The sequence below is a fragment of the Salmo salar genome, chromosome 18, assembly GCF_965601325.2.
Source record: "Salmo salar chromosome 18, fSalSal1, whole genome shotgun sequence".
Taxonomy (NCBI): Eukaryota; Metazoa; Chordata; class Actinopteri; order Salmoniformes; family Salmonidae; genus Salmo; species Salmo salar.
In genome coordinates, this window is record NC_138308.1 from 58722013 (window position 1) to 58746415 (window position 24403).

At 35.2% G+C, this 24403-nt stretch overlaps 1 protein-coding gene across 1 annotated transcript in view; it reads left to right on the plus strand.

Annotated features, from left to right (window-relative positions):
- Positions 1 to 24403, plus strand: part of LOC123733092 (regulator of G-protein signaling 7-like) — a 198986-nt gene that overhangs the window by 72419 nt on the left and 102164 nt on the right. The window contains exon 3 of the mRNA XM_082964551.1: positions 21203 to 21253. Coding sequence (XP_082820677.1) covers positions 21203 to 21253 — 51 coding nt within the window. The remainder of the gene's footprint in view (positions 1 to 21202; positions 21254 to 24403) is intronic.

Sequence of the window (24403 nt, forward strand, 5' to 3'; positions counted from 1 at the left end):
GAGTGTTTTATGTTTTGTCTTGCAGAATGTTGAATGTTGTATGTTTTGTCTTGCAGAATGTTGAATGTTGAGTGTTGTTTGTTTTGTCTTGTTGAATGTTGAGTGTTGTATGTTTTGTCTTGCAGAATGTTGAGTGTTGTATGTTTTGTCTTGCAGAATGTTGAGTGTTGTATGTTTTGTCTTGCAGAAGCAGAATGTTGAGTGTTTTATGTTTTGTCTTGCAGAATGTTGAGTGTTATATTTTTTGTCTTGCAGAATGTTGAGTGTTGTTTGTTTTGTCTTGTTGAATGTTGAGTGTTGTATGTTTTGTCTTGCAGAATGTTGAATGTTTTGTCTTGCAGAAGCAGAATGTTGAATGTTGTATGTTTTGTCTTGCAGAAGCTGAATGTTGAGTGTTGTTTGTTTTGTCTTGTTGAATGTTGAGTGTTGTATGTTTTGTCTTGCAGAATGTTGAATGTTTTGTCTTGCAGAAGCAGAATGTTGAATGTTGTATGTTTTGTCTTGCTGAATGTTGAGTGTTGTATGTTTTGTCTTGCAGAATGTTGAGTGTTGTATGTTTTGTCTTGCAGAATGTTGAGTGTTTTATGTTTTGTCTTGCAGAATGTTGAATGTTGTATGTTTTGTCTTGCAGAATGTTGAATGTTGAGTGTTGTTTGTTTTGTCTTGTTGAATGTTGAGTGTTGTATGTTTTGTCTTGCAGAATGTTGAGTGTTGTATGTTTTGTCTTGCAGAATGTTGAGTGTTGTATGTTTTGTCTTGCAGAATGTTGAGTGTTTTATGTTTTGTCTTGCAGAATGTTGAATGTTGTATGTTTTGTCTTGCAGAAGCAGAATGTTGAGTGTTTTATGTTTTGTCTTGCAGAATGTTGAGTGTTATATTTTTTGTCTTGCAGAATGTTGAGTGTTGTTTGTTTTGTCTTGTTGAATGTTGACTGTTGTATGTTTTGTCTTGCAGAATGTTGAATGTTTTGTCTTGCAGAATGTTGAATGTTGTATGTTTTGTCTTGCAGAAGCTGAATGTTGAGTGTTGTTTGTTTTGTCTTGTTGAATGTTGAGTGTTGTATGTTTTGTCTTGCAGAATGTTGAATGTTTTGTCTTGCAGAAGCAGAATGTTGAATGTTGTATGTTTTGTCTTGCTGAATGTTGAGTGTTGTATGTTTTGTCTTGCAGAATGTTGAGTGTTGTATGTTTTGTCTTGCAGAATGTTGAGTGTTGTATGTTTTGTCTTGCAGAATGTTGAATGTTGTATGTTTTGTCTTGCAGAATGTTGAATGTTGTATGTTTTGTCTTGCAGAAGCAGAATGTTGAGTGTTTTATGTTTTGTCTTGCAGAATGTTGAGTGTTATATTTTTTGTCTCGCAGAATGTTGAGTGTTGTTTGTTTTGTCTTGTTGAATGTTGACTGTTGTATGTTTTGTCTTGCAGAATGTTGAATGTTTTGTCTTGCAGAATGTTGAATGTTGTATGTTTTGTCTTGCAGAAGCTGAATGTTGAGTGTTGTTTGTTTTGTCTTGTTGAATGTTGAGTGTTGTATGTTTTGTCTTGCAGAATGTTGAATGTTTTGTCTTGCAGAAGCAGAATGTTGAATGTTGTATGTTTTGTCTTGCTGAATGTTGAGTGTTGTATGTTTTGTCTTGCAGAATGTTGAGTGTTGTATGTTTTGTCTTGCAGAATGTTGAGTGTTGTATGTTTTGTCTTGCAGAATGTTGAATGTTGTATGTTTTGTCTTGCAGAATGTTGAATGTTGAATGTTGTTTGTTTTGTCTTGCAGAATGTTGAATGTTGTATGTTTTGTCTTGCAGAATGTTGAAGTGTGTTGTATGTTTTGTCTTGCAGAATGTTGAATGTTGAGTGTTTTATGTTTTGTCTTGCAGAATGTTGAGTGTTGTATGTTTTGTCTTGCAGAATGTTGAATGTTGTATGTTTTGTCTTGCAGAAGCTGAATGTTGAGTGTTGTTTGTTTTGTCTTGTTGAATGTTGAGTGTTGTATGTTTTGTCTTGCAGAATGTTGAATGTTTTGTCTTGCAGAAGCAGAATGTTGAATGTTGTATGTTTTGTCTTGCTGAATGTTGAGTGTTGTATGTTTTGTCTTGCAGAATGTTGAGTGTTGTATGTTTTGTCTTGCAGAATGTTGAGTGTTGTATGTTTTGTCTTGTAGAATGTTGAATGTTGTATGTTTTGTCTTGCAGAATGTTGAGTGTTGTATGTTTTGTCTTGCAGAATGTTGAATGTTGAGTGTTTTATGTTTTGTCTTGTTGAATGTTGTATGTTTTGTCTTGCAGAAGCAGAATGTTGAGTGTTGTATGTTTTGTCTTGCAGAATGTTGAGTGTTGTATGTTTTGTCTTGCAGAATGTTGAATGTTGTATGTTTTGTCTTGCAGAAGCTGAATGTTGAGTGTTGTTTGTTTTGTCTTGTTGAATGTTGAGTGTTGTATGTTTTGTCTTGCAGAATGTTGAATGTTTTGTCTTGCAGAAGCAGAATGTTGAATGTTGTATGTTTTGTCTTGCTGAATGTTGAGTGTTGTATGTTTTGTCTTGCAGAATGTTGAGTGTTGTATGTTTTGTCTTGCAGAATTTTGAGTGTTGTATGTTTTGTCTTGCAGAATGTTGAGTGTTGTATGTTTTGTCTTGCAGAATGTTGAATGTTGAGTGTTTTATGTTTTGTCTTGCAGAATGTTGAATGTTGTATGTTTTGTCTTGCAGAAGCAGAATGTTGAGTGTTGTATGTTTTGTCTTGCAGAATGTTGAGTGTTGTATGTTTTGTCTTGCAGAATGTTGAATGTTGTATGTTTTGTCTTGCAGAATGTTGAATGTTGAGTGTTTTATGTTTTGTCTTGCAGAATGTTGAATGTTGTATGTTTTGTCTTGCAGAAGCAGAATGTTGAGTGTTTTATGTTTTGTCTTGCAGAAGCAGAATGTTGAGTGTTGTATGTTTTGTCTTGCAGAATGTTGAATGTTGTATGTTTTGTCTTGCAGAAGCAGAATGTTGAGTGTTGTTTGTTTTGTCTTGTTGAATGTTGAGTGTTGTATGTTTTGTCTTGCAGAATGTTGAATGTTTTGTCTTGCAGAATGTTGAATGTTGTATGTTTTGTCTTGCAGAAAGTTGAGTGTTGTATGTTTTGTCTTGCAGAATGTTGAGTGTTGTTTGTTTTGTCTTGCAGAATGTTGAATGTTGAATGTTGTTTGTTTTGTCTTGCGGAAGCAGAATGTTGAGTGTTGTATGTTTTGTCTTGCAGAATGTTGAGTGTTTTATGTTTTGTCTTGCAGAATGTTGAATGTTGAGTGTTTTATGTTTTGTCTTGCAGAATGTTGAGTGTTGTATGTTTTGTCTTGCAGAATGTTGAATGTTGTATGTTTTGTCTTGCAGAAGCTGAATGTTGAGTGTTGTTTGTTTTGTCTTGCAGAATGTTGAGTGTTGTATGTTTTGTCTTGCAGAATGTTGAGTGTTGTATGTTTTGTCTTGTAGAATGTTGAATGTTGTATGTTTTGTCTTGCAGAATGTTGAGTGTTGTATGTTTTGTCTTGCAGAATGTTGAATGTTGAGTGTTTTATGTTTTGTCTTGTTGAATGTTGTATGTTTTGTCTTGCAGAAGCAGAATGTTGAGTGTTGTATGTTTTGTCTTGCAGAATGTTGAGTGTTGTATGTTTTGTCTTGCAGAATGTTGAATGTTGTATGTTTTGTCTTGCAGAAGCTGAATGTTGAGTGTTGTTTGTTTTGTCTTGTTGAATGTTGAGTGTTGTATGTTTTGTCTTGCAGAATGTTGAATGTTTTGTCTTGCAGAAGCAGAATGTTGAATGTTGTATGTTTTGTCTTGCTGAATGTTGAGTGTTGTATGTTTTGTCTTGCAGAATGTTGAGTGTTGTATGTTTTGTCTTGCAGAATGTTGAGTGTTGTATGTTTTGTCTTGTAGAATGTTGAATGTTGTATGTTTTGTCTTGCAGAATGTTGAGTGTTGTATGTTTTGTCTTGCAGAATGTTGAATGTTGAGTGTTTTATGTTTTGTCTTGCAGAATGTTGAATGTTGTATGTTTTGTCTTGCAGAAGCAGAATGTTGAGTGTTGTATGTTTTGTCTTGCAGAATGTTGAGTGTTGTATGTTTTGTCTTGCAGAATGTTGAATGTTGTATGTTTTGTCTTGCAGAATGTTGAATGTTGAGTGTTTTATGTTTTGTCTTGCAGAATGTTGAATGTTGTATGTTTTGTCTTGCAGAAGCAGAATGTTGAGTGTTTTATGTTTTGTCTTGCAGAAGCAGAATGTTGAGTGTTGTATGTTTTGTCTTGCAGAATGTTGAATGTTGTATGTTTTGTCTTGCAGAAGCAGAATGTTGAGTGTTGTTTGTTTTGTCTTGTTGAATGTTGAGTGTTGTATGTTTTGTCTTGCAGAATGTTGAATGTTTTGTCTTGCAGAATGTTGAATGTTGTATGTTTTGTCTTGCAGAAAGTTGAGTGTTGTATGTTTTGTCTTGCAGAATGTTGAGTGTTGTTTGTTTTGTCTTGCAGAATGTTGAATGTTGAATGTTGTTTGTTTTGTCTTGCGGAAGCAGAATGTTGAGTGTTGTATGTTTTGTCTTGCAGAATGTTGAGTGTTTTATGTTTTGTCTTGCAGAATGTTGAATGTTGAGTGTTTTATGTTTTGTCTTGCAGAATGTTGAGTGTTGTATGTTTTGTCTTGCAGAATGTTGAATGTTGTATGTTTTGTCTTGCAGAAGCTGAATGTTGAGTGTTGTTTGTTTTGTCTTGCAGAATGTTGAGTGTTGTATGTTTTGTCTTGCAGAATGTTGAATGTTGAGTGTTTTATGTTTTGTCTTGCAGAATGTTGAATGTTGTATGTTTTGTCTTGCAGAATGTTGAGTGTTGTATGGTTTGTCTTGCAGAATGTTGAATGTTTTGTCTTGCAGAAGCAGAATGTTGAATGTTGTATATTTTGTCTTGCTGAATGTTGAGTGTTGTATGTTTTGTCTTGCAGAATGTTGTGTTGTATGTTTTGTCTTGCAGAATGTTGAGTGTTGTATGTTTTGTCTTGCAGAATGTTGAATGTTGTATGTTTTGTCTTGCAGAATGTTGAGTGTTGTATGTTTTGTCTTGCAGAATGTTGAATGTTGAGTGTTTTATGTTTTGTCTTGCAGAAGCAGAATGTTGAATGTTTTATGTTTTGTCTTGCAGAAGCAGAATGTTGAGTGTTGTATGTTTTGTCTTGCAGAATGTTGAGTGTTGTATGTTTTGTCTTGCTGAATGTTGTATGTTTTGTCTTGCAGAATGTTGAATGTTGTATGTTTTGTCTTGCAGAATGTTGAATGTTGAGTGTTTTATGTTTTGTCTTGCAGAATGTTGAATGTTGTATGTTTTGTCTTGCAGAAGCAGAATGTTGAGTGTTTTATGTTTTGTCTTGCAGAAGCAGAATGTTGAGTGTTGTATGTTTTGTCTTGCAGAATCTTGAATGTTGTATGTTTTGTCTTGCAGAAGCTGAATGTTGAGTGTTGTTTGTTTTGTCTTGTTGAATGTTGAGTGTTGTATGTTTTGTCTTGCAGAATGATGAATGTTTTGTCTTGCAGAATGTTGAATGTTGTATGTTTTGTCTTGCAGAAAGTTGAGTGTTGTATGTTTTGTCTTGCAGAATGTTGAGTGTTGTTTGTTTTGTCTTGCAGAATGTTGAATGTTGAATGTTGTTTGTTTTGTCTTGCAGAAGCAGAATGTTGAGTGTTGTATGTTTTGTCTTGCAGAATGTTGAATGTTGAGTGTTTTATGTTTTGTCTTGCAGAATGTTGAGTGTTGTATGTTTTGTCTTGCAGAATGTTGAATGTTGTATGTTTTGTCTTGCAGAAGCTGAATGTTGAGTGTTGTTTGTTTTGTCTTGTTGAATGTTGAGTGTTGTATGTTTTGTCTTGCAGAATGTTGAATGTTTTGTCTTGCAGAAGCAGAATGTTGAATGTTGTATGTTTTGTCTTGCTGAATGTTGAGTGTTGTATGTTTTGTCTTGCAGAATGTTGAGTGTTGTATGTTTTGTCTTGCAGAATGTTGAGTGTTGTATGTTTTGTCTTGTAGAATGTTGAATGTTGTATGTTTTGTCTTGCAGAATGTTGAGTGTTGTATGTTTTGTCTTGCAGAATGTTGAATGTTGAGTGTTTTATGTTTTGTCTTGTTGAATGTTGTATGTTTTGTCTTGCAGAAGCAGAATGTTGAGTGTTGTATGTTTTGTCTTGCAGAATGTTGAGTGTTTTATGTTTTGTCTTGCAGAATGTTGAATGTTGTATGTTTTGTCTTGCAGAATGTTGAATGTTGAGTGTTGTTTGTTTTGTCTTGTTGAATGTTGAGTGTTGTATGTTTTGTCTTGCAGAATGTTGAGTGTTGTATGTTTTGTCTTGCAGAATGTTGAGTGTTGTATGTTTTGTCTTGCAGAATGTTGAGTGTTTTATGTTTTGTCTTGCAGAATGTTGAATGTTGTATGTTTTGTCTTGCAGAAGCAGAATGTTGAGTGTTTTATGTTTTGTCTTGCAGAATGTTGAGTGTTATATTTTTTGTCTTGCAGAATGTTGAGTGTTGTTTGTTTTGTCTTGTTGAATGTTGAGTGTTGTATGTTTAGTCTTGCAGAATGTTGAATGTTTTGTCTTGCAGAATGTTGAATGTTGTATGAGTTGTCTTGCAGAAGCTGAATGTTGAGTGTTGTTTGTTTTGTCTTGTTGAATGTTGAGTGTTGTATGTTTTGTCTTGCAGAATGTTGAATGTTTTGTCTTGCAGAATGTTGAATGTTGTATGTTTTGTCTTGCTGAATGTTGAGTGTTGTATGTTTTGTCTTGCAGAATGTTGAGTGTTGTATGTTTTGTCTTGCAGAATGTTGAGTGTTGTATGTTTTGTCTTGTAGAATGTTGAATGTTGTATGTTTTGTCTTGCAGAATGTTGAGTGTTGTATGTTTTGTCTTGCAGAATGTTGAATGTTGAGTGTTTTATGTTTTGTCTTGCAGAATGTTGAATGTTGTATGTTTTGTCTTGCAGAATGTTGAGTGTTGTATGTTTTGTCTTGCAGAATGTTGAGTGTTTTATGTTTTGTCTTGCAGAATGTTGAATGTTGTATGTTTTGTCTTGTTGAATGTTGAGTGATGTTTGTTTTGTCTTGTTGAATGTTGAGTGTTGTATGTTTTGTCTTGCAGAATGTTGAGTGTTGTATGTTTTGTCTTGCAGAATGTTGAGTGTTGTATGTTTCGTCTTGCAGAATGTTGAGTGTTTTATGTTTTGTCTTGCAGAATGTTGAATGTTGTATGTTTTGTCTTGCAGAAGCAGAATGTTGAGTGTTTTATGTTTTGTCTTGCAGAAGCAGAATGTTGAGTGTTATATTTTTTGTCTTGCAGAATGTTGAATGTTTTGTCTTGCAGAATGTTGAATGTTGTATGTTTTGTCTTGCAGAATGTTGAGTGTTGTATGTTTTGTCTTGCAGAAGGTTGAGTGTTGTTTGTTTTGTCTTGCAGAATGTTGAATGTTGTTTGTTTTGTCTTGCAGAATGTTGAGTGTTGTATGTTTTGTCTTGCAGAATGTTGAGTGTTTTATGTTTTGTCTTGCAGAATGTCGAATGTTGAGTGTTTTATGTTTTGTCTTGCAGAATGTTGAATGTTGAGTGTTTTATGTTTTGTCTTGCAGAATGTTGAGTGTTGTATGTTTTGTCTTGCAGAAGCTGAATGTTGAGTGTTTTATGTTTTGTCTTGCAGAAGCAGAATGTTGAGTGTTGTATGTTTTGTCTTGCAGAATGTTGAATGTTGTATGTTTTGTCTTGCAGAATGTTGAGTGTTGTATGTTTTGTCTTGCAGAATGATGAGTGTTGTATGTTTTGTCTTGCAGAATGTTGAATGTTGTATGTTTTGTCTTGCAGAATGTTGAGCGTTGTATGTTTTGTCTTGCAGAATGTTGAATGTTGAGTGTTTTATGTTTTGTCTTGCAGAAGCAGAATGTTGAATGTTGTATGTTTTGTCTTGCAGAAGCAGAATGTTGAGTGTTGTATGTTTTGTCTTGCAGAATGTTGAATGTTGAGTGTTTTATGTGTTGTCTTGCAGAATGTTGAATGTTGTATGTTTTGTCTTGCAGAAGCAGAATGTTGAGTGTTTTATGTTTTGTCTTGCAGAAGCTGAATGTTGAGTGTTGTTTGTATTGTCTTGTTGAATGTTGAGTGTTGTATGTTTTGTCTTGCAGAATGTTGAATGTTTTGTCTTGCAGAATGTTGAATGTTGTATGTTTTGTCTTGCAGAAAGTTGAGTGTTGTATGTTTTGTCTTGCAGAATGTTGAGTGTTGTTTGTTTTGTCTTGCAGAATGTTGAATGTTGAATGTTGTTTGTTTTGTCTTGCAGAAGAAGAATGTTGAGTGTTGTATGTTTTGTCTTGCAGAATGTTGAGTGTTTTATGTTTTGTCTTGCAGAATGTTGAATGTTGAGTGTTTTATGTTTTTTCTTGCAGAATGTTGAGTGTTGTATGTTTTGTCTTGCAGAATGTTGAATGTTGTATGTTTTGTCTTGCAGAAGCTGAATGTTGAGTGTTGTTTGTTTTGTCTTGTTGAATGTTGAGTGTTGTATGTTTTGTCTTGCAGAAGAAGAATGTTGAATGTTTTGTCTTGCAGAAGCAGAATGTTGAATGTTGTATGTTTTGTCTTGCTGAATGTTGAGTGTTGTATGTTTTGTCTTGCAGAATGTTGAGTGTTGTATGTTTTGTCTTGCAGAATGTTGAGTGTTGTATGTTTTGTCTTGCAGAATGTTGAATGTTGTATGTTTTGTCTTGCAGAATGTTGAGTGTTGTATGTTTTGTCTTGCAGAATGTTGAATGTTGAGTGTTTTATGTTTTGTCTTGCAGAATGTTGAATGTTGTATGTTTTGTCTTGCAGAAGCAGAATGTTGAGTGTTGTATGTTTTGTCTTGCAGAATGTTGAGTGTTGTATGTTTTGTCTTGCAGAATGTTGAATGTTGTATGTTTTGTCTTGCAGAATGTTGAATGTTGAGTGTTTTATGTTTTGTCTTGCAGAATGTTGAATGTTGTATGTTTTGTCTTGCAGAAGCTGAATGTTGAGTGTTGTTTGTTTTGTCTTGTTGAATGTTGAGTGTTGTATGTTTTGTCTTGCAGAATGTTGAGTGTTGTATGTTTTGTCTTGCAGAATGTTGAGTGTTGTATGTTTTGTCTTGCAGAATGTTGAGTGTTTTATGTTTTGTCTTGCAGAATGTTGAATGTTGTATGTTTTGTCTTGCAGAAGCAGAATGTTGAGTGTTGTATGTTTTGTCTTGCAGAATGTTGAGTGTTGTATGTTTTGACTTGCAGAATGTTGAATGTTGTTTGTTTTGTCTTGTTGAATGTTGAGTGTTGTTTGTTTTGTCTTGTTGAATGTTGAGTGTTGTATGTTTTGTCTTGCAGAATGTTGAATGTTGTATGTTTTGTCTTGCAGAATGTTGAATGTTTTGTCTTGCAGAATGTTGAATGTTTTGTCTTGCAGAAAGTTGAGTGTTGTATGTTTTGTCTTGCAGAATGTTGAGTGTTGTTTGTTTTGTCTTGCAGAATGTTGAGTGTTGTATGTTTTGTCTTGCAGAATGTTGAGTGTTGTATGTTTTGTCTTGCAGAATGTTGAATGTTGTATGTTTTGTCTTGCAGAATGTTGAGTGTTGTATGTTTTGTCTTGCAGAATGTTGAATGTTGAGTGTTTTATGTTTTGTCTTGCAGAATGTTGAATGTTGTATGTTTTGTCTTGCAGAAGCAGAATGTTGAGTGTTGTATGTTTTGTCTTGCAGAATGTTGAGTGTTGTATGTTTTGTCTTTCAGAATGTTGAATGTTGTATGTTTTGTCTTGCAGAATGTTGAATGTTGAGTGTTGTATGTTTTGTCTTGCAGAAGCAGAATGTTGAGTGTTTTATGTTTTGTCTTGCAGAAGCAGAATGTTGAGTGTTATATTTTTTGTCTTGCAGAATGTTGAATGTTGTATGTTTTGTCTTGCAGAAGCTGAATGTTGAGTGTTGTTTGTTTTGTCTTGTTGAATGTTGAGTGTTGTATGTTTTGTCTTGCAGAATGTTGAATGTTTTGTCTTGCAGAATGTTGAATGTTGTATGTTTTGTCTTGCAGAATGTTGAGAGTTGTATGTTTTGTCTTGCAGAATGTTGAATGTTGAATGTTGTTTGTTTTGTCTTGCAGAATGTTGAGTGTTGTATGTTTTGTCTTGCAGAATGTTGAGTGTTTTATGTTTTGTCTTGCAGAATGTTGAATGTTGAGTGTTTTATGTTTTGTCTTGCAGAAGCAGAATGTTGAGTGTTGTATTTTTTGTCTTGCAGAATGTTGAATGTTGTATGTTTTGTCTTGCAGAAGCTGAATGTTGAGTGTTGTTTGTTTTGTCTTGTTGAATGTTGAGTGTTGTATGTTTTGTCTTGCAGAATGTTGAGTGTTGTATGTTTTGTCTTGCAGAATGTTGAATGTTGTATGTTTTGTCTTGCAGAATGTTGAGTGTTGTATGTTTTGTCTTGCAGAATGTTGAATGTTGAGTGTTTTATGTTTTGTCTTGCAGAAGCAGAATGTTGAATGTTGTATGTTTTGTCTTGCAGAAGCAGAATATTGAGTGTTGTATGTATTGTCTTGCAGAATGTTGAGTGTTGTATGTTTTGTCTTGCAGAATGTTGAATGTTGAGTGTTTTATGTTTTGTCTTGCAGAATGTTGAATGTTGTATGTTTTGTCTTGCAGAAGCAGAATGTTGAGTGTTTTATGTTTTGTCTTGCAGAAGCAGAATGTTGAGTGTTGTATGTTTTGTCTTGCAGAATGTTAAATGTTGTATGTTTTGTCTTGCAGAAGCTGAATGTTGAGTGTTGTTTGTTTTGTCTTGTTGAATGTTGAATGTTTTGTCTTGCAGAATGTTGAATGTTGTATGTTTTGTCTTGCAGAATGTTGAGTGTTGTATGTTTTGTCTTGCAGAATGTTGACTGTTGAGTGTTTTATGTTTTGTCTTGCAGAATGTTGAATGTTGAGTGTTTTATGTTTTGTCTTGCAGAATGTTGAGTGTTTTATGTTTTGTCTTGCAGAATGTTGAATGTTGTATGTTTTGTCTCGCAGAAGCTGAATGTTGAGTGTTGTTTGTTTTGTCTTGTTGAATGTTGAGTGTTGTATGTTTTGTCTTGCAGAAGCAGAATGTTGAATGTTTTGTCTTGCAGAAGGAGAATGTTGAATGTTGAGTGTTTTATGTTTTGTCTTGCTGAATGTTGAGTGTTGTATGTTTTGTCTTGCAGAATGTTGAGTGTTGTATGTTTTGTCTTGCAGAATGTTGAGTGTTGAATGTTGTTTGTTTTGTCTTGCAGAAGCAGAATGTTGAGTGTTGTATGTTTTGTCTTGCAGAATGTTGAGTGTTTTATGTTTTGTCTTGCAGAATGTTGAGTGATTTATGTTTTGTCTTGCAGAAGCAGAATGTTGAGTGTTTTGTCTTGCGGAAGCAGAATGTTGAATGTTGAGTGTTTTATGTTTTGTCTTGCAGAATGTTGAATGTTGAGTGTTTTATGTTTTGTCTTGCAGAAGCAGAATGTTTAGTGTTGTATGTTTTGTCTTGTTGAATGTTGAGTGTTGTATGTTTTGTCTTGCAGAATGTTGAGTGTTGTATGTTTTGTCTTGCAGAATGTTGAATGTTGAGTGTTTTATATTTTGTCTTGCAGAAGCAGAATGTTGAATGTTGTATATTTTGTCTTGCAGAAGCAGAATGTTGAGTGTTGTATGTTTTGTCTTGCAGAATGTTGAGTGTTGTATGTTTTGTCTTGCAGAATGTTGAATGTTGAGTGTTTTATGTTTTGTCTTGCAGAATGTTGAATGTTGTATGTTTTGTCTTGCAGAAGCAGAATGTTGAGTGTTTTATGTTTTGTCTTGCAGAAGCAGAATGTTGAGTGTTGTATGTTTTGTCTTGCAGAATGTTAAATGTTGTATGTTTTGTCTTGCAGAAGCTGAATGTTGAGTGTTGTTTGTTTTGTCTTGTTGAATGTTGAGTGTTTTGTCTTGCAGAATGTTGAATGTTGTATGTTTTGTCTTGCAGAATGTTGAGTGTTGTATGTTTTGTCTTGCAGAATGTTGAGTGTTGTTTGTTTTGTCTTGCAGAATGTTGAGTGTTTTATGTTTTGTCTTGCAGAATGTTGACTGTTGAGTGTTTTATGTTTTGTCTTGCAGAGTGTTGAATGTTGAGTGTTTTATGTTTTGTCTTGCAGAATGTTGAGTATTTTATGTTTTGTCTTGCAGAATGTTGAATGTTGTATGTTTTGTCTCGCAGAAGCTGAATGTTGAGTGTTGTTTGTTTTGTCTTGTTGAATGTTGAGTGTTGTATGTTTTGTCTTGCAGAAGCAGAATGTTGAATGTTTTGTCTTGCAGAAGGAGAATGTTGAATGTTGAGTGTTTTATGTTTTGTCTTGCAGAATGTTGAGTATTTTATGTTTTGTCTTGCTGAATGTTGAGTGTTGTATGTTTTGTCTTGCAGAATGTTGAGTGTTGAATGTTGTTTGTTTTGTCTTGCAGAAGCAGAATGTTGAGTGTTGTATGTTTTGTCTTGCAGAATGTTGAGTGTTGAATGTTGTTTGTTTTGTCTTGCAGAAGCAGAATGTTGAGTGTTGAGTGTTTTGTCTTACAGAAGCAGAATGTTGAATGTTGTATGTTTTGTCTTGCAGAATGTTGTATGTTTTGTCTTGCAGAATGTTGAGTGTTGTATGTTTTGTCTTGCAGAATGTTGAGTGTTTTATGTTTTGTCTTGCAGAATGTTGAATGTTGAGTGTTTTATGTTTTGTCTTGCAGAATGTTGAATGTTGTATGTTTTGTCTTGCAGAAGCAGAATGTTGAGTGTTTTATGTTTTGTCTTGCAGAAGCAGAATGTTGAGTGTTGTATGTTTTGTCTTGCAGAATGTTGAATGTTTTGTCTTGCAGAATGTTGAATGTTGAGTGTTTTGTCTTACAGAAGCAGAATGTTGAATGTTGTATGTTTTGTCTTGCAGAATGTTGTATGTTTTGTCTTGCAGAATGTTGAATGTTGTATGTTTTGTCTTGCAGAATGTTGAATGTTGTATGTTTTGTCTTGCAGAATGTTGAGTGTTTTATGTTTTGTCTTGCAGAATGTTGAGTGTTGAGTGTTTTATGTTTTGTCTTGTAGAATGTTGAGTGTTGTATGTTTTGTCTTGCAGAAGCTGAATGTTGAGTGTTTTATGTTTTGTCTTGCAGAAGCAGAATGTTGAGTGTTGTATTTTTTGTCTTGCAGAATGTTGAATGTTGTATGTTTTGTCTTGCAGAAGCAGAATGTTGAATGTTGTATGTTTTGTCTTGCTGAATGTTGAGTGTTGTATGTTTTGTCTTGCAGAATGTTGAGTGTTGTATGTTTTGTCTTGCAGAATGTTGAGTGTTGTATGTTTTGTCTTGCAGAATGTTGAATGTTGTATGTTTTGTCTTGCAGAATGTTGAGTGTTGTATGTTTTGTCTTGCAGAATGTTGAATGTTGAGTGTTTTATGTTTTGTCTTGCAGAATGTTGAATGTTGTATGTTTTGTCTTGCAGAATGTTGAGTGTTGTATGTTTTGTCTTGCAGAATGTTGAGTGTTGTATGTTTTGTCTTTCAGAATGTTGAATGTTGTATGTTTTGTCTTGCAGAATGTTGAATGTTGAGTGTTTTATGTTTTGTCTTGCAGAAGCAGAATGTTGAGTGTTGTATGTTTTGTCTTGCAGAATGTTGAATGTTGTTTGTTTTGTCTTGCAGAAGCTGAATGTTGAGTGTTGTTTGTTTTGTCTTGTTGAATGTTGAGTGTTGTATATTTTGTCTTGCAGAATGTTGAATGTTTTGTCTTGCAGAATGTTGAATGTTGAGTGTTTTATGTTTTGTCTTGCAGAAGCAGAATGTTGAGTGTTGTATGTTTTGTCTTGCAGAATGTTGAATGTTGTTTGTTTTGTCTTGCAGAAGCTGAATGTTGAGTGTTGTTTGTTTTGTCTTGTTGAATGTTGAGTGTTGTATATTTTGTCTTGCAGAATGTTGAATGTTTTGTCTTGCAGAATGTTGAATGTTGTATGTTTTGTCTTGCAGAAAGTTGAGTGTTGTATGTTTTGTCTTGCAGAATGTTGAGTGTTGTTTGTTTTGTCTTGTTGAATGTTGAATGTTGTTTGTTTTGTCTTGCAGAAGCAGAATGTTGAGTGTTGTATGTTTTGTCTTGCAGAATGTTGAGTGTTTTATGTTTTGTCATGCAGAATGTTGAATGTTGAGTGTTTTATGTTTTGTCTTGCAGAATGTTGAAAGTTGAGTGTTTTATGTTTTGTCTTGCAGAATGTTGAGTGTTTTATGTTTTGTCTTGCAGAAGCTGAATGTTGAGTGTTGTTTGTTTTGTCTTGTTGAATGTTGAGTGTTGTATGTTTTGTCTTGCAGAATGTTGAATGTTTTGTCTTGCAGAAGCAGAATGTTGAATGTTGTATGTTTTGTCTTGCTGAATGTTGAGTGTTGTATGTTTTGTCTTGCAGAATGTTGAGTGTTGTATGTTTTGTCTTGCAGAATGTTGAGTGTTGTATGTTTTGTCTTGCAGAATGTTGAATGTTGTATGTTTTGTCTTGCAGAATGTTGAATGTTGAGTGTTGTATGTTTTGTCTTGCAGAATGTTGAGTGTTGTATGTTTTGTCTTGCAGAATGTTGAATGTTGTATGTTTTGTCTTGCAGAAGCAGAATGTTGAGTGTTGTTTGTTTTGTCTTGTTGAATGTTGAGTGTTGTATGTTTTGTCTTGCAGAATGTTGAATGTTGTATGTTTTGTCTTGCAGAAGCTGAATGTTGAGTGTTGTTTGTTTTGTCTTGCAGAATGTTGAATGTTTTGTCATGCAGAATGTTGAATGTTGTATGTTTTGTCTTGCAGAATGTTGAGTGTTGTATGTTTTGTCTTGCAGAATGTTGAATGTTGTATGTTTTGTCTTGCAGAATGTTGAGTGTTGTATGTTTTGTCTTGCAGAATGTTGAGTGTTGTATGTTTTGTCTTTCAGAATGTTGAATGTTGTATGTTTTGTCTTGCAGAATGTTGAATGTTGAGTGTTTTATGTTTTGTCTTGCAGAATGTTGAGTGTTGTATGTTTTGTCTTGCAGAATGTTGAATGTTGTTTGTTTTGTCTTGCAGAAGCTGAATGTTGAGTGTTGTTTGTTTTGTCTTGTTGAATGTTGAGTGTTGTATATTTTGTCTTGCAGAATGTTGAATGTTTTGTCTTGCAGAATGTTGAATGTTGTATGTTTTGTCTTGCAGAAAGTTGAGTGTTGTATGTTTTGTCTTGCAGAATGTTGAGTGTTGTTTGTTTTGTCTTGTTGAATGTTGAATGTTTTTTGTTTTGTCTTGCAGAAGCAGAATGTTGAGTGTTGTATGTTTTGTCTTGCAGAATGTTGAGTGTTTTATGTTTTGTCATGCAGAATGTTGAATGTTGAGTGTTTTATGTTTTGTCTTGCAGAATGTTGAAAGTTGAGTGTTTTATGTTTTGTCTTGCAGAATGTTGAGTGTTTTATGTTTTGTCTTGCAGAATGTTGAGTGTTGTATGTTTTGTCTTGCAGAAGCTGAATGTTGAGTGTTGTTTGTTTTGTCTTGTTGAATGTTGAGTGTTGTATGTTTTGTCTTGCAGAATGTTGAATGTTTTGTCTTGCAGAAGCAGAATGTTGAATGTTGTATGTTTTGTCTTGCTGAATGTTGAGTGTTGTATGTTTTGTCTTGCAGAATGTTGAGTGTTGTATGTTTTGTCTTGCAGAATGTTGAGTGTTGTATGTTTTGTCTTGCAGAATGTTGAATGTTGTATGTTTTGTCTTGCAGAATGTTGAATGTTGAGTGTTGTATGTTTTGTCTTGCAGAATGTTGAGTGTTGTATGTTTTGTCTTGCAGAATGTTGAATGTTGTATGTTTTGTCTTGCAGAAGCAGAATGTTGAGTGTTGTTTGTTTTGTCTTGTTGAATGTTGAGTGTTGTATGTTTTGTCTTGCAGAATGTTGAATGTTGTATGTTTTGTCTTGCAGAAGCTGAATGTTGAGTGTTGTTTGTTTTGTCTTGCAGAATGTTGAATGTTTTGTCATGCAGAATGTTGAATGTTGTATGTTTTGTCTTGCAGAATGTTGAGTGTTGTTTGTTTTGTCTTGCAGAATGTTGAATGTTGTTTGTTTTGTCTTGCAGAATGTTGAGTGTTGTATGTTTTGTCTTGCAGAATGTTGAGTGTTTTATGTTTTGTCTTGCAGAATGTTGAATGTTGAGTGTTTTATGTTTTGTCTTGCAGAATGTTGAGTGTTGTATGTTTTGTCTTGCAGAAGCTGAATGTTGAGTGTTTTATGTTTTGTCTTGCAGAAGCACAATGTTGAATGTTGTATGTTTTGTCTTGCAGAATGTTGAGTGTTGTATGTTTTGTCTTGCAGAATGTTGAATGTTGTATGTTTTGTCTTGCAGAATCTTGAGTGTTGTATGTTTTGTCTTGCAGAATGTTGAATGTTGAGTGTTTTATGTTTTGTCTTGCAGAATGTTGAATGTTGTATGTTTTGTCTTGCAGAAGCAGAATGTTGAGTGTTTTATGTTTTGTCTTGCAGAAGCAGAATGTTGAGTGTTGTATGTTTTGTCTTGCAGAATGTTGAATGTTGTATGTTTTGTCTTGCAGAAGCAGAATGTTAAATGTTGTATGTTTTGTCTTGCAGAAGCTGAATGTTGAGTGTTGTTTGTTTTGTCTTGTTGAATGTTGAATGTTTTGTCTTGCAGAATGTTGAGTGTTTTATGTTTTGTCTTGCAGAATGTTGACTGTTGAGTGTTTTATGTTTTGTCTTGCAGAATGTTGAATGTTGAGTGTTTTATGTTTTGTCTTGCAGAATGTTGAGTGTTTTATGTTTTGTCTTGCAGAATGTTGAATGTTGTATGTTTTGTCTTGCAGAAGCAGAATGTTGAATGTTTTGTCTTGCAGAATGAGAATGTTGAATGTTGTATGTTTTGTCTTGCAGAAAGTTGAGTGTTGTATGTTTTGTCTTGCATAATGTTGAGTGTTGTTTGTTTTGTCTTGTTGAATGTTGAATGTTGTTTGTTTTGTCTTGCAGAAGCAGAATGTTGAGTGTTGTATGTTTTGTCTTGCAGAATGTTGAGTGTTTTATGTTTTGTCATGCAGAATGTTGAATGTTGAGTGTTTTATGTTTTGTCTTGCAGAATGTTGAGTGTTTTATGTTTTGTCTTGCAGAATGTTGAGTGTTGTATGTTTTGTCTTGCAGAAGCTGAATGTTGAGTGTTGTTTGTTTTGTCTTTCTGAATGTTGAGTGTTGTATGTTTTGTCTTGCAGAATGTTGAATGTTTTGTCTTGCAGAATGTTGAATGTTGTATGTTTTGTCTTGCAGAATGTTGAGTGTTGTATGTTTTGTCTTGCAGAATGTTGAGTGTTGTTTGTTTTGTCTTGCAGAATGTTGAGTGTTGTATGTTTTGTCTTGCAGAATGTTGACTGTTGAGTGTTTTATGTTTTGTCTTGCAGAATGTTGAATGTTGAGTGTTTTATGTTTTGTCTTGCAGAATGTTGAGTGTTTTATGTTTTGTCTTGCAGAATGTTGAATGTTGTATGTTTTGTCTTGCAGAAGCTGAATGTTGAGTGTTGTTTGTTTTGTCTTGTTGAATGTTGAGTGTTGTATGTTTTGTCTTGCAGAATGCAGAATGTTGAATGTTTTGTCTTGCAGAAGGAGAATGTTGAATGTTGAGTGTTTTATGTTTTGTCTTGCAGAATGTTGAGTGTTGTATGTTTTGTCTTGCAGAATGTTGAGTGTTGTATGTTTTGTCTTGCAGAATGTTGAGTGTTGAATGTTGTTTGTTTTGTCTTGCAGAAGCAGAATGTTGAGTGTTGTATGTTTTGTCTTGCAGAATGTTGAGTGTTGTATGTTTTGTCTTGCAGAATGTTGAGTGTTGTATGTTTTGTCTTGCAGAAGCAGAATGTTGAGTGTGTTTGTCTTGCGGAAGCAGAATGTTGAATGTTGAGTGTTTTATGTTTTGTCTTGCAGAATGTTGAATGTTGAGTGTTTTATGTTTTGTCTTGCAGAAGCAGAATGTTTAGTGTTGTATGTTTTGTCTTGTTGAATGTTGAGTGTTGTTTGTTTTGTCTTGCAGAATGTTGAGTGTTGTATGTTTTGTCTTGCAGAATGTTGAATGTTGAGTGTTTTATGTTTTGTCTTGCAGAAGCAGAATGTTGAATGTTGTATATTTTGTCTTGCAGAAGCAGAATGTTGAGTGTTGTATGTTTTGTCTTGCAGAATGTTGAGTGTTGTATGTTTTGTCTTGCAGAATGTTGAATGTTGAGTGTTTTATGTTTTGTCTTGCAGAATGTTGAATGTTGTATGTTTTGTCTTGCAGAAGCAGAATGTTGAGTGTTGTATGTTTTGTCTTGCAGAATGTTGAATGTTGTATGTTTTGTCTTGCAGAAGCTGAATGTTGAGTGTTGTTTGTTTTGTCTTGCAGAATGTTGAGTGTTTTATGTTTTGTCTTGCAGAATGTTGAATGTTGTATGTTTTGTCTTGCAGAAGCTGAATGTTGAGTGTTGTTTGTTTTGTCTTTTTGAATGTTGAGTGTTGTATGTTTTGTCTTGCAGAATGTTGAATGTTTTGTCTTGCAGAATGTTGAATGTTGTATGTTTTGTCTTGCAGAATGTTGAGTGTTGTATGTTTTGTCTTGCAGAATGTTGAGTGTTGTTTGTTTTGTCTTGCAGAATGTTGAGTGTTTTATGTTTTGTCTTGCAGAATGTTGACTGTTGAGTGTTTTATGTTCTGTCTTGCAGAATGTTGAATGTTGAGTGTTTTATGTTTTGTCTTGCAGAATGTTGAGTGTTTTATGTTTTGTCTTGCAGAATGTTGAATGTTGTATGTTTTGTCTCGCAGAAGCTGAATATTGAGTGTTGTTTGTTTTGTCTTGTTGAATGTTGAGTGTTGTATGTTTTGTCTTGCAGAAGCAGAATGTTGAATGTTTTGTCTTGCAGAAGGAGAATGTTGAATGTTGAGTGTTTTATGTTTTGTCTTGCTGAATGTTGAGTGTTGTATGTTTTGTCTTGCAGAATGTTGAGTGTTGTATGTTTTGTCTTGCAGAATGTTGAGTGTTGAATGTTGTTTGTTTTGTCTTGCAGAAGCAGAATGTTGAGTGTTGTATGTTTTGTCTTGCAGAATGTTGAGTGTTTTCTGTTTTGTCTTGCAGAATGTTGAGTGTTTTATGTTTTGTCTTGCAGAAGCAGAATGTTGAGTGTTTTGTCTTGCGGAAGCAGAATGTTGAATGTTGAGTGTTTTATGTTTTGTCTTGCAGAATGTTGAATGTTGAGTGTTTTATGTTTTGTCTTGCAGAAGCAGAATGTTTAGTGTTGTATGTTTTGTCTTGTTGAATGTTGAGTGTTGTTTGTTTTGTCTTGCAGAATGTTGAGTGTTGTATGTTTTGTCTTGCAGAATGTTGAATGTTGAGTGTTTTATGTTTTGTCTTGCAGAAGCAGAATGTTGAATGTTGTATATTTTGTCTTGCAGAAGCAGAATGTTGAGTGTTGTATGTTTTGTCTTGCAGAATGTTGAGTGTTGTATGTTTTGTCTTGCAGAATGTTGAATGTTGAGTGTTTTATGTTTTGTCTTGCAGAATGTTGAATGTTGTATGTTTTGTCTTGCAGAAGCAGAATGTTGAGTGTTGTATGTTTTGTCTTGCAGAATGTTAAATGTTGTATGTTTTGTCTTGCAGAAGCTGAATGTTGAGTGTTGTTTGTTTTGTCTTGTTGAATGTTGAGTGTTGTATGTTTTGTCTTGCAGAATGTTGAATGTTTTGTCTTGCAGAATGTTGAATGTTGTATGTTTTGTCTTGCAGAATGTTGAGTGTTGTATGTTTTGTCTTGCAGAATGTTGAGTGTTGTTTGTTTTGTCTTGCAGAATGTTGAGTGTTTTATGTTTTGTCTTGCAGAATGTTGACTGTTGAGTGTTTTATGTTTTGTCTTGCAGAGTGTTGAATGTTGAGTGTTTTATGTTTTGTCTTGCAGAATGTTGAGTATTTTATGTTTTGTCTTGCAGAATGTTGAATGTTGTATGTTTTGTCTCGCAGAAGCTGAATGTTGAGTGTTGTTTGTTTTGTCTTGTTGAATGTTGAGTGTTGAATGTTTTGTCTTGCAGAAGCAGAATGTTGAATGTTTTGTCTTGCAGAAGGAGAATGTTGAATGTTGAGTGTTTTATGTTTTGTCTTGCTGAATGTTGAGTGTTGTATGTTTTGTCTTGCAGAATGTTGAGTGTTGTATGTTTTGTCTTGCAGAATGTTGAGTGTTGAATGTTGTTTGTTTTGTCTTGCAGAATGTTGAGTGTTGTATGTTTTGTCTTGCAGAATGTTGAGTGTTTTATGTTTTGTCTTGCAGAATGTTGAGTGTTTTATGTTTTGTCTTGCAGAAGCAGAATGTTGAGTGTTTTGTCTTGCGGAAGCAGAATGTTGAATGTTGAGTGTTTTATGTTTTGTCTTGCAGAATGTTGAATGTTGAGTGTTTTATGTTTTGTCTTGCAGAAGCAGAATGTTTAGTGTTGTATGTTTTGTCTTGTTGAATGTTGAGTGTTGTATGTTTTGTCTTGCAGAATGTTGAATGTTGTATGTTTTGTCTTGCAGAATGTTGAATGTTGAGTGTTTTATGTTTTGTCTTGCAGAAGCAGAATGTTGAGTGTTGTATGTTTTGTCTTGCAGAATGTTGAATGTTGAATGTTTTGTCTTGCAGAATGTTGAATGTTGAGTGTTTTGTCTTACAGAAGCAGAATGTTGAATGTTGTATGTTTTGTCTTGCAGAATGTTGTATGTTTTGTCTTGCAGAATGTTGAGTGTTGTATGTTTTGTCTTGCGAGGAGGGAGTGCTTGCGAGGTGTGGTGTATGTTTTGCTGCGGGGGGGTCTGCAGAAGCAGAATGTTGAGTGTTTTATGTTTTGTCTTGCAGAAGCAGAATGTTGAGTGTTGTATGTTTTGTCTTGCAGAATGTTGAATGTTGAATGTTTTGTCTTGCAGAATGTTGAATGTTGAGTGTTTTGTCTTACAGAAGCAGAATGTTGAATGTTGTATGTTTTGTCTTGCAGAATGTTGTATGTTTTGTCTTGCAGAATGTTGAATGTTGTATGTTTTGTCTTGCAGAATGTTGAATGTTGTATGTTTTGTCTTGCAGAATGTTGAGTGTTTTATGTTTTGTCTTGCAGAATGTTGAGTGTTGTTTGTTTTGTCTTGCAGAAGCAGAATGTTGAGTGTTGTATGTTTTGTCTTGCAGGTTCTGACATTGTGCAGTGGATTATCAAAAACCTAAACATTGATGACCAAGGTCAGATTTATTTACGATGTTATTTACATTCAAATGTGTCTGTTTTTGTTGTTGACTTTGTTGATGTATCATTGGAAATGTCATCAACTCAACTGTTTTTTAATTAACTGATGTTTTGGTTTTCCTAATGAAGGATCTTAACGATTCAAACTCTAAATTCCTAGAAATACAGAAGGATCCAACAGCCACTAAAATACATCATTTAGTTTCCTCTGAAATGCTTCAGATTTATTTTTTTACATTCAATGTGATTTGATTTCAGTGCCATCAGCTCAATAGTCCTGTCTTGTGGTATCAATAGTCTTGACTTGTTGAATCAATGTCATTAGCTCAATAGTATTGACTTGTTGTATCAATATTATTGACTTGTTGTATCAATGCCATTAGCTCAATAGTTTTGACTTGTTGTATCAATAGTCTTGACTTGTTGTATCAATAGTTTTGACTTGTTGTATCAATAGTCTTGACTTGTTGTATCAATAGTCTTGACCTGTGGTATCAATAGTCTTGACTTGTGGTATCAATAGTCTTGACCTGTGGTATCAATAGTCTTGACCTGTGGTATCAATAGTCTTGACTTGTTGTATCAATAGTCTTGACCTGTGGTATCAATAGTAGTGGATCAGTGTGTTTCTGAACACCTGTAATGGCCATTTCCTGCATTCTAGAGCTAAACATGGCCTTATATAACCACATTTAATTTGTTCGTTTCACATGGCAGGATCTTTTTATAACGCGATGACATGATGTGTGATCCTCCCACTCCGACTCAGGAAACCATTTTTTTTAGGCTGCAGATGAAATAAGTTATGATGAACTTCACAGGGTGGTGAAAGTGTACGGAGATGAACTTGACGTTCCTTTCCAATACATATCGAGGGTCTTATTCTGATGACAATGACGATCGATGCTTAACTGCCATTTGACAAATAAAAATATTCTTGCTCTCATCCATAATAATCTCATCATGTAGACTAGCCTAGCTGCAGAGCCAACCAGCACTGTATCTGTGCGCTGTTGGCTAGAGAGCACATGCCCAGAACAGAGAAGGTACGTCGTCTATTTAATGCTTTAAATGCCAAGAACAGAGAAGGTACGTTGTCTATTTAATGCTTTACATGCCCAGAACAGAGAAGGTACATTGTCTATTTAATGCTTTACATGCCAAGAACAGAGAAGGTACATTGTCTATTTAATGCTTTACATGCCAAGAACAGAGAAGGTACTATTTAATCCAACAGTTTGTGACATAACTATCGGTAGAGTTGGAAATGCGATGGAATCACATTAAACATTTGATTTTTATTCGGAGAGAGTCTATTACATGAAAATTTTAGCCCAATAACCGTTTCCTTCAATTACCTCCCCTCAAACTCCCTTTCCTCTAATCCTCCTCTCCTCAAACTCCCTTTTCATCCAATCCTCCTCTCCTCAAACTCCCTCTCCCCTAGCTCTCCTTGAGTGACTCCTCTCCAGCTGAGCTCTGAGCCCCTGAGCGTTGAGCCCTACCGCACTCCCCTGGCACCTGGTCTGCCCAGCACAGCATCCCAGCATCCCAGCCCTGAGCCATCAGCCATCAGCACACAGCAGCTCCCAGCTGTGGACAGAGTAGAGGCTGAACCCCCTCAAACCATGACCCTTCGTTTGATGAGCTTTAGAGCAGACCCTGGAGGGAGAGAGGGGGGAGGGGAGGACAGCTCGGAAAGCTTTCTCACTGGAGGGAGGGGGATGCACGGCTTTGAAGTGTTGCAGGAGGATAAAAAACACTGTGTGGGAAAAACGGCACTCATTTCTGATGTAGCACTCTTCTTTTTCCTTTCACTAGGCCAGCGTAAACTGCATCATGATGCTAGTAAACATATGAAAATACAATTAGGACTCTAACGAAGGGTCAGCATCAAATGGTTAATTGGCTTTTTACCAATTTACCGTACAACAGACCACGTATTCACCCTGCGCACCCTAATTGACAAGCAAACAAACCAAAACAAAGGCAAAGTCTTCTCATGCTTTGTTTATTTCAAAAAAAGCTATTGACTCAATTTGACATGAGGGTCTGCTATACAAATTGATGGAAAGTGGTGTTGAGGGTAAAAACATACGACATTATAAAATCCATGTACACAAACAACAAGTGTGTGGCTAAAATTGGCTAAAAACACACACTTTTCTTTCCACAGGGCCGTGGGGTGAGACAGGGATGCAGCTTAAGCCCCACGCTCTTCAACATATATAGCAACAGTCTGCAGCACCCGGCCTCACCCTACTAGAATCCGAAGTCAAATGTCTACTTTTTGCTGATGATCCGGTGCTTCTGTCCCCAACCAAGGAGGGCCTACAGCAGCACCTAGATCTTTTGCACAGATTCTGTCAGACCTGGGCCCTGACAGACCTGGGCCTTGATATTAAATCTCAGTCAGACAAAATTAATGGCATTCCAAAAAAGGTCCAGTTGCCAGGACCACAAGTACAAATTCCATCTAGACACCGTTGCCCTAGAGCACATAAAAAACTATTTACCAAATTGGTAACTATTTAAGTTTCCCTGCATTAAAGTCCCCGGCCACTAGGAGCGTCGTCTCTGGATAAGCATTTGCTTATGGCGGAATACAGCTCATTCAGTGCGGTCTTATTGCCAGCCTCAGTCTGTGGTGGTATGTAGACAGCTACGGAAAATACAGATGAAAACTCTCTAGGTAGATAGTGTGGTCTACAGCTTATCATGATATTTTTTTATTTAACTAGGCAAGTCAGTTAACAACAACTTTTTATTTTCAATGACGGCCTACCGGGGAACAGTGGGGTTAACTGCCTTGTTCAGGGGCAGAACGACAGATTTTTACCTTGTCAGCTCGGGGATTCAATCTAGCAACCTTTCGGTTACCGGCCCAAAGCTCTAACTCTAACTCTAAAATCATACAGCCTTGTCGAATCAAACGGCCTTGATTTAGGTGTTGAATCATACAGCCTTGGTCCAGGTGTTGAATCATACAGCCTTGATACAGCCTTGATCCAGGTGTTAAATCATACAACCTTGACCCAGGTGTTGAATCATACAGCCTTGACCCAGGTGTTGAATCACACAGCCTTGATCCAGGTGTCGAATCACACAGCCTTGATCCAGGTGTTGAATCACACAGCCTTGACCCA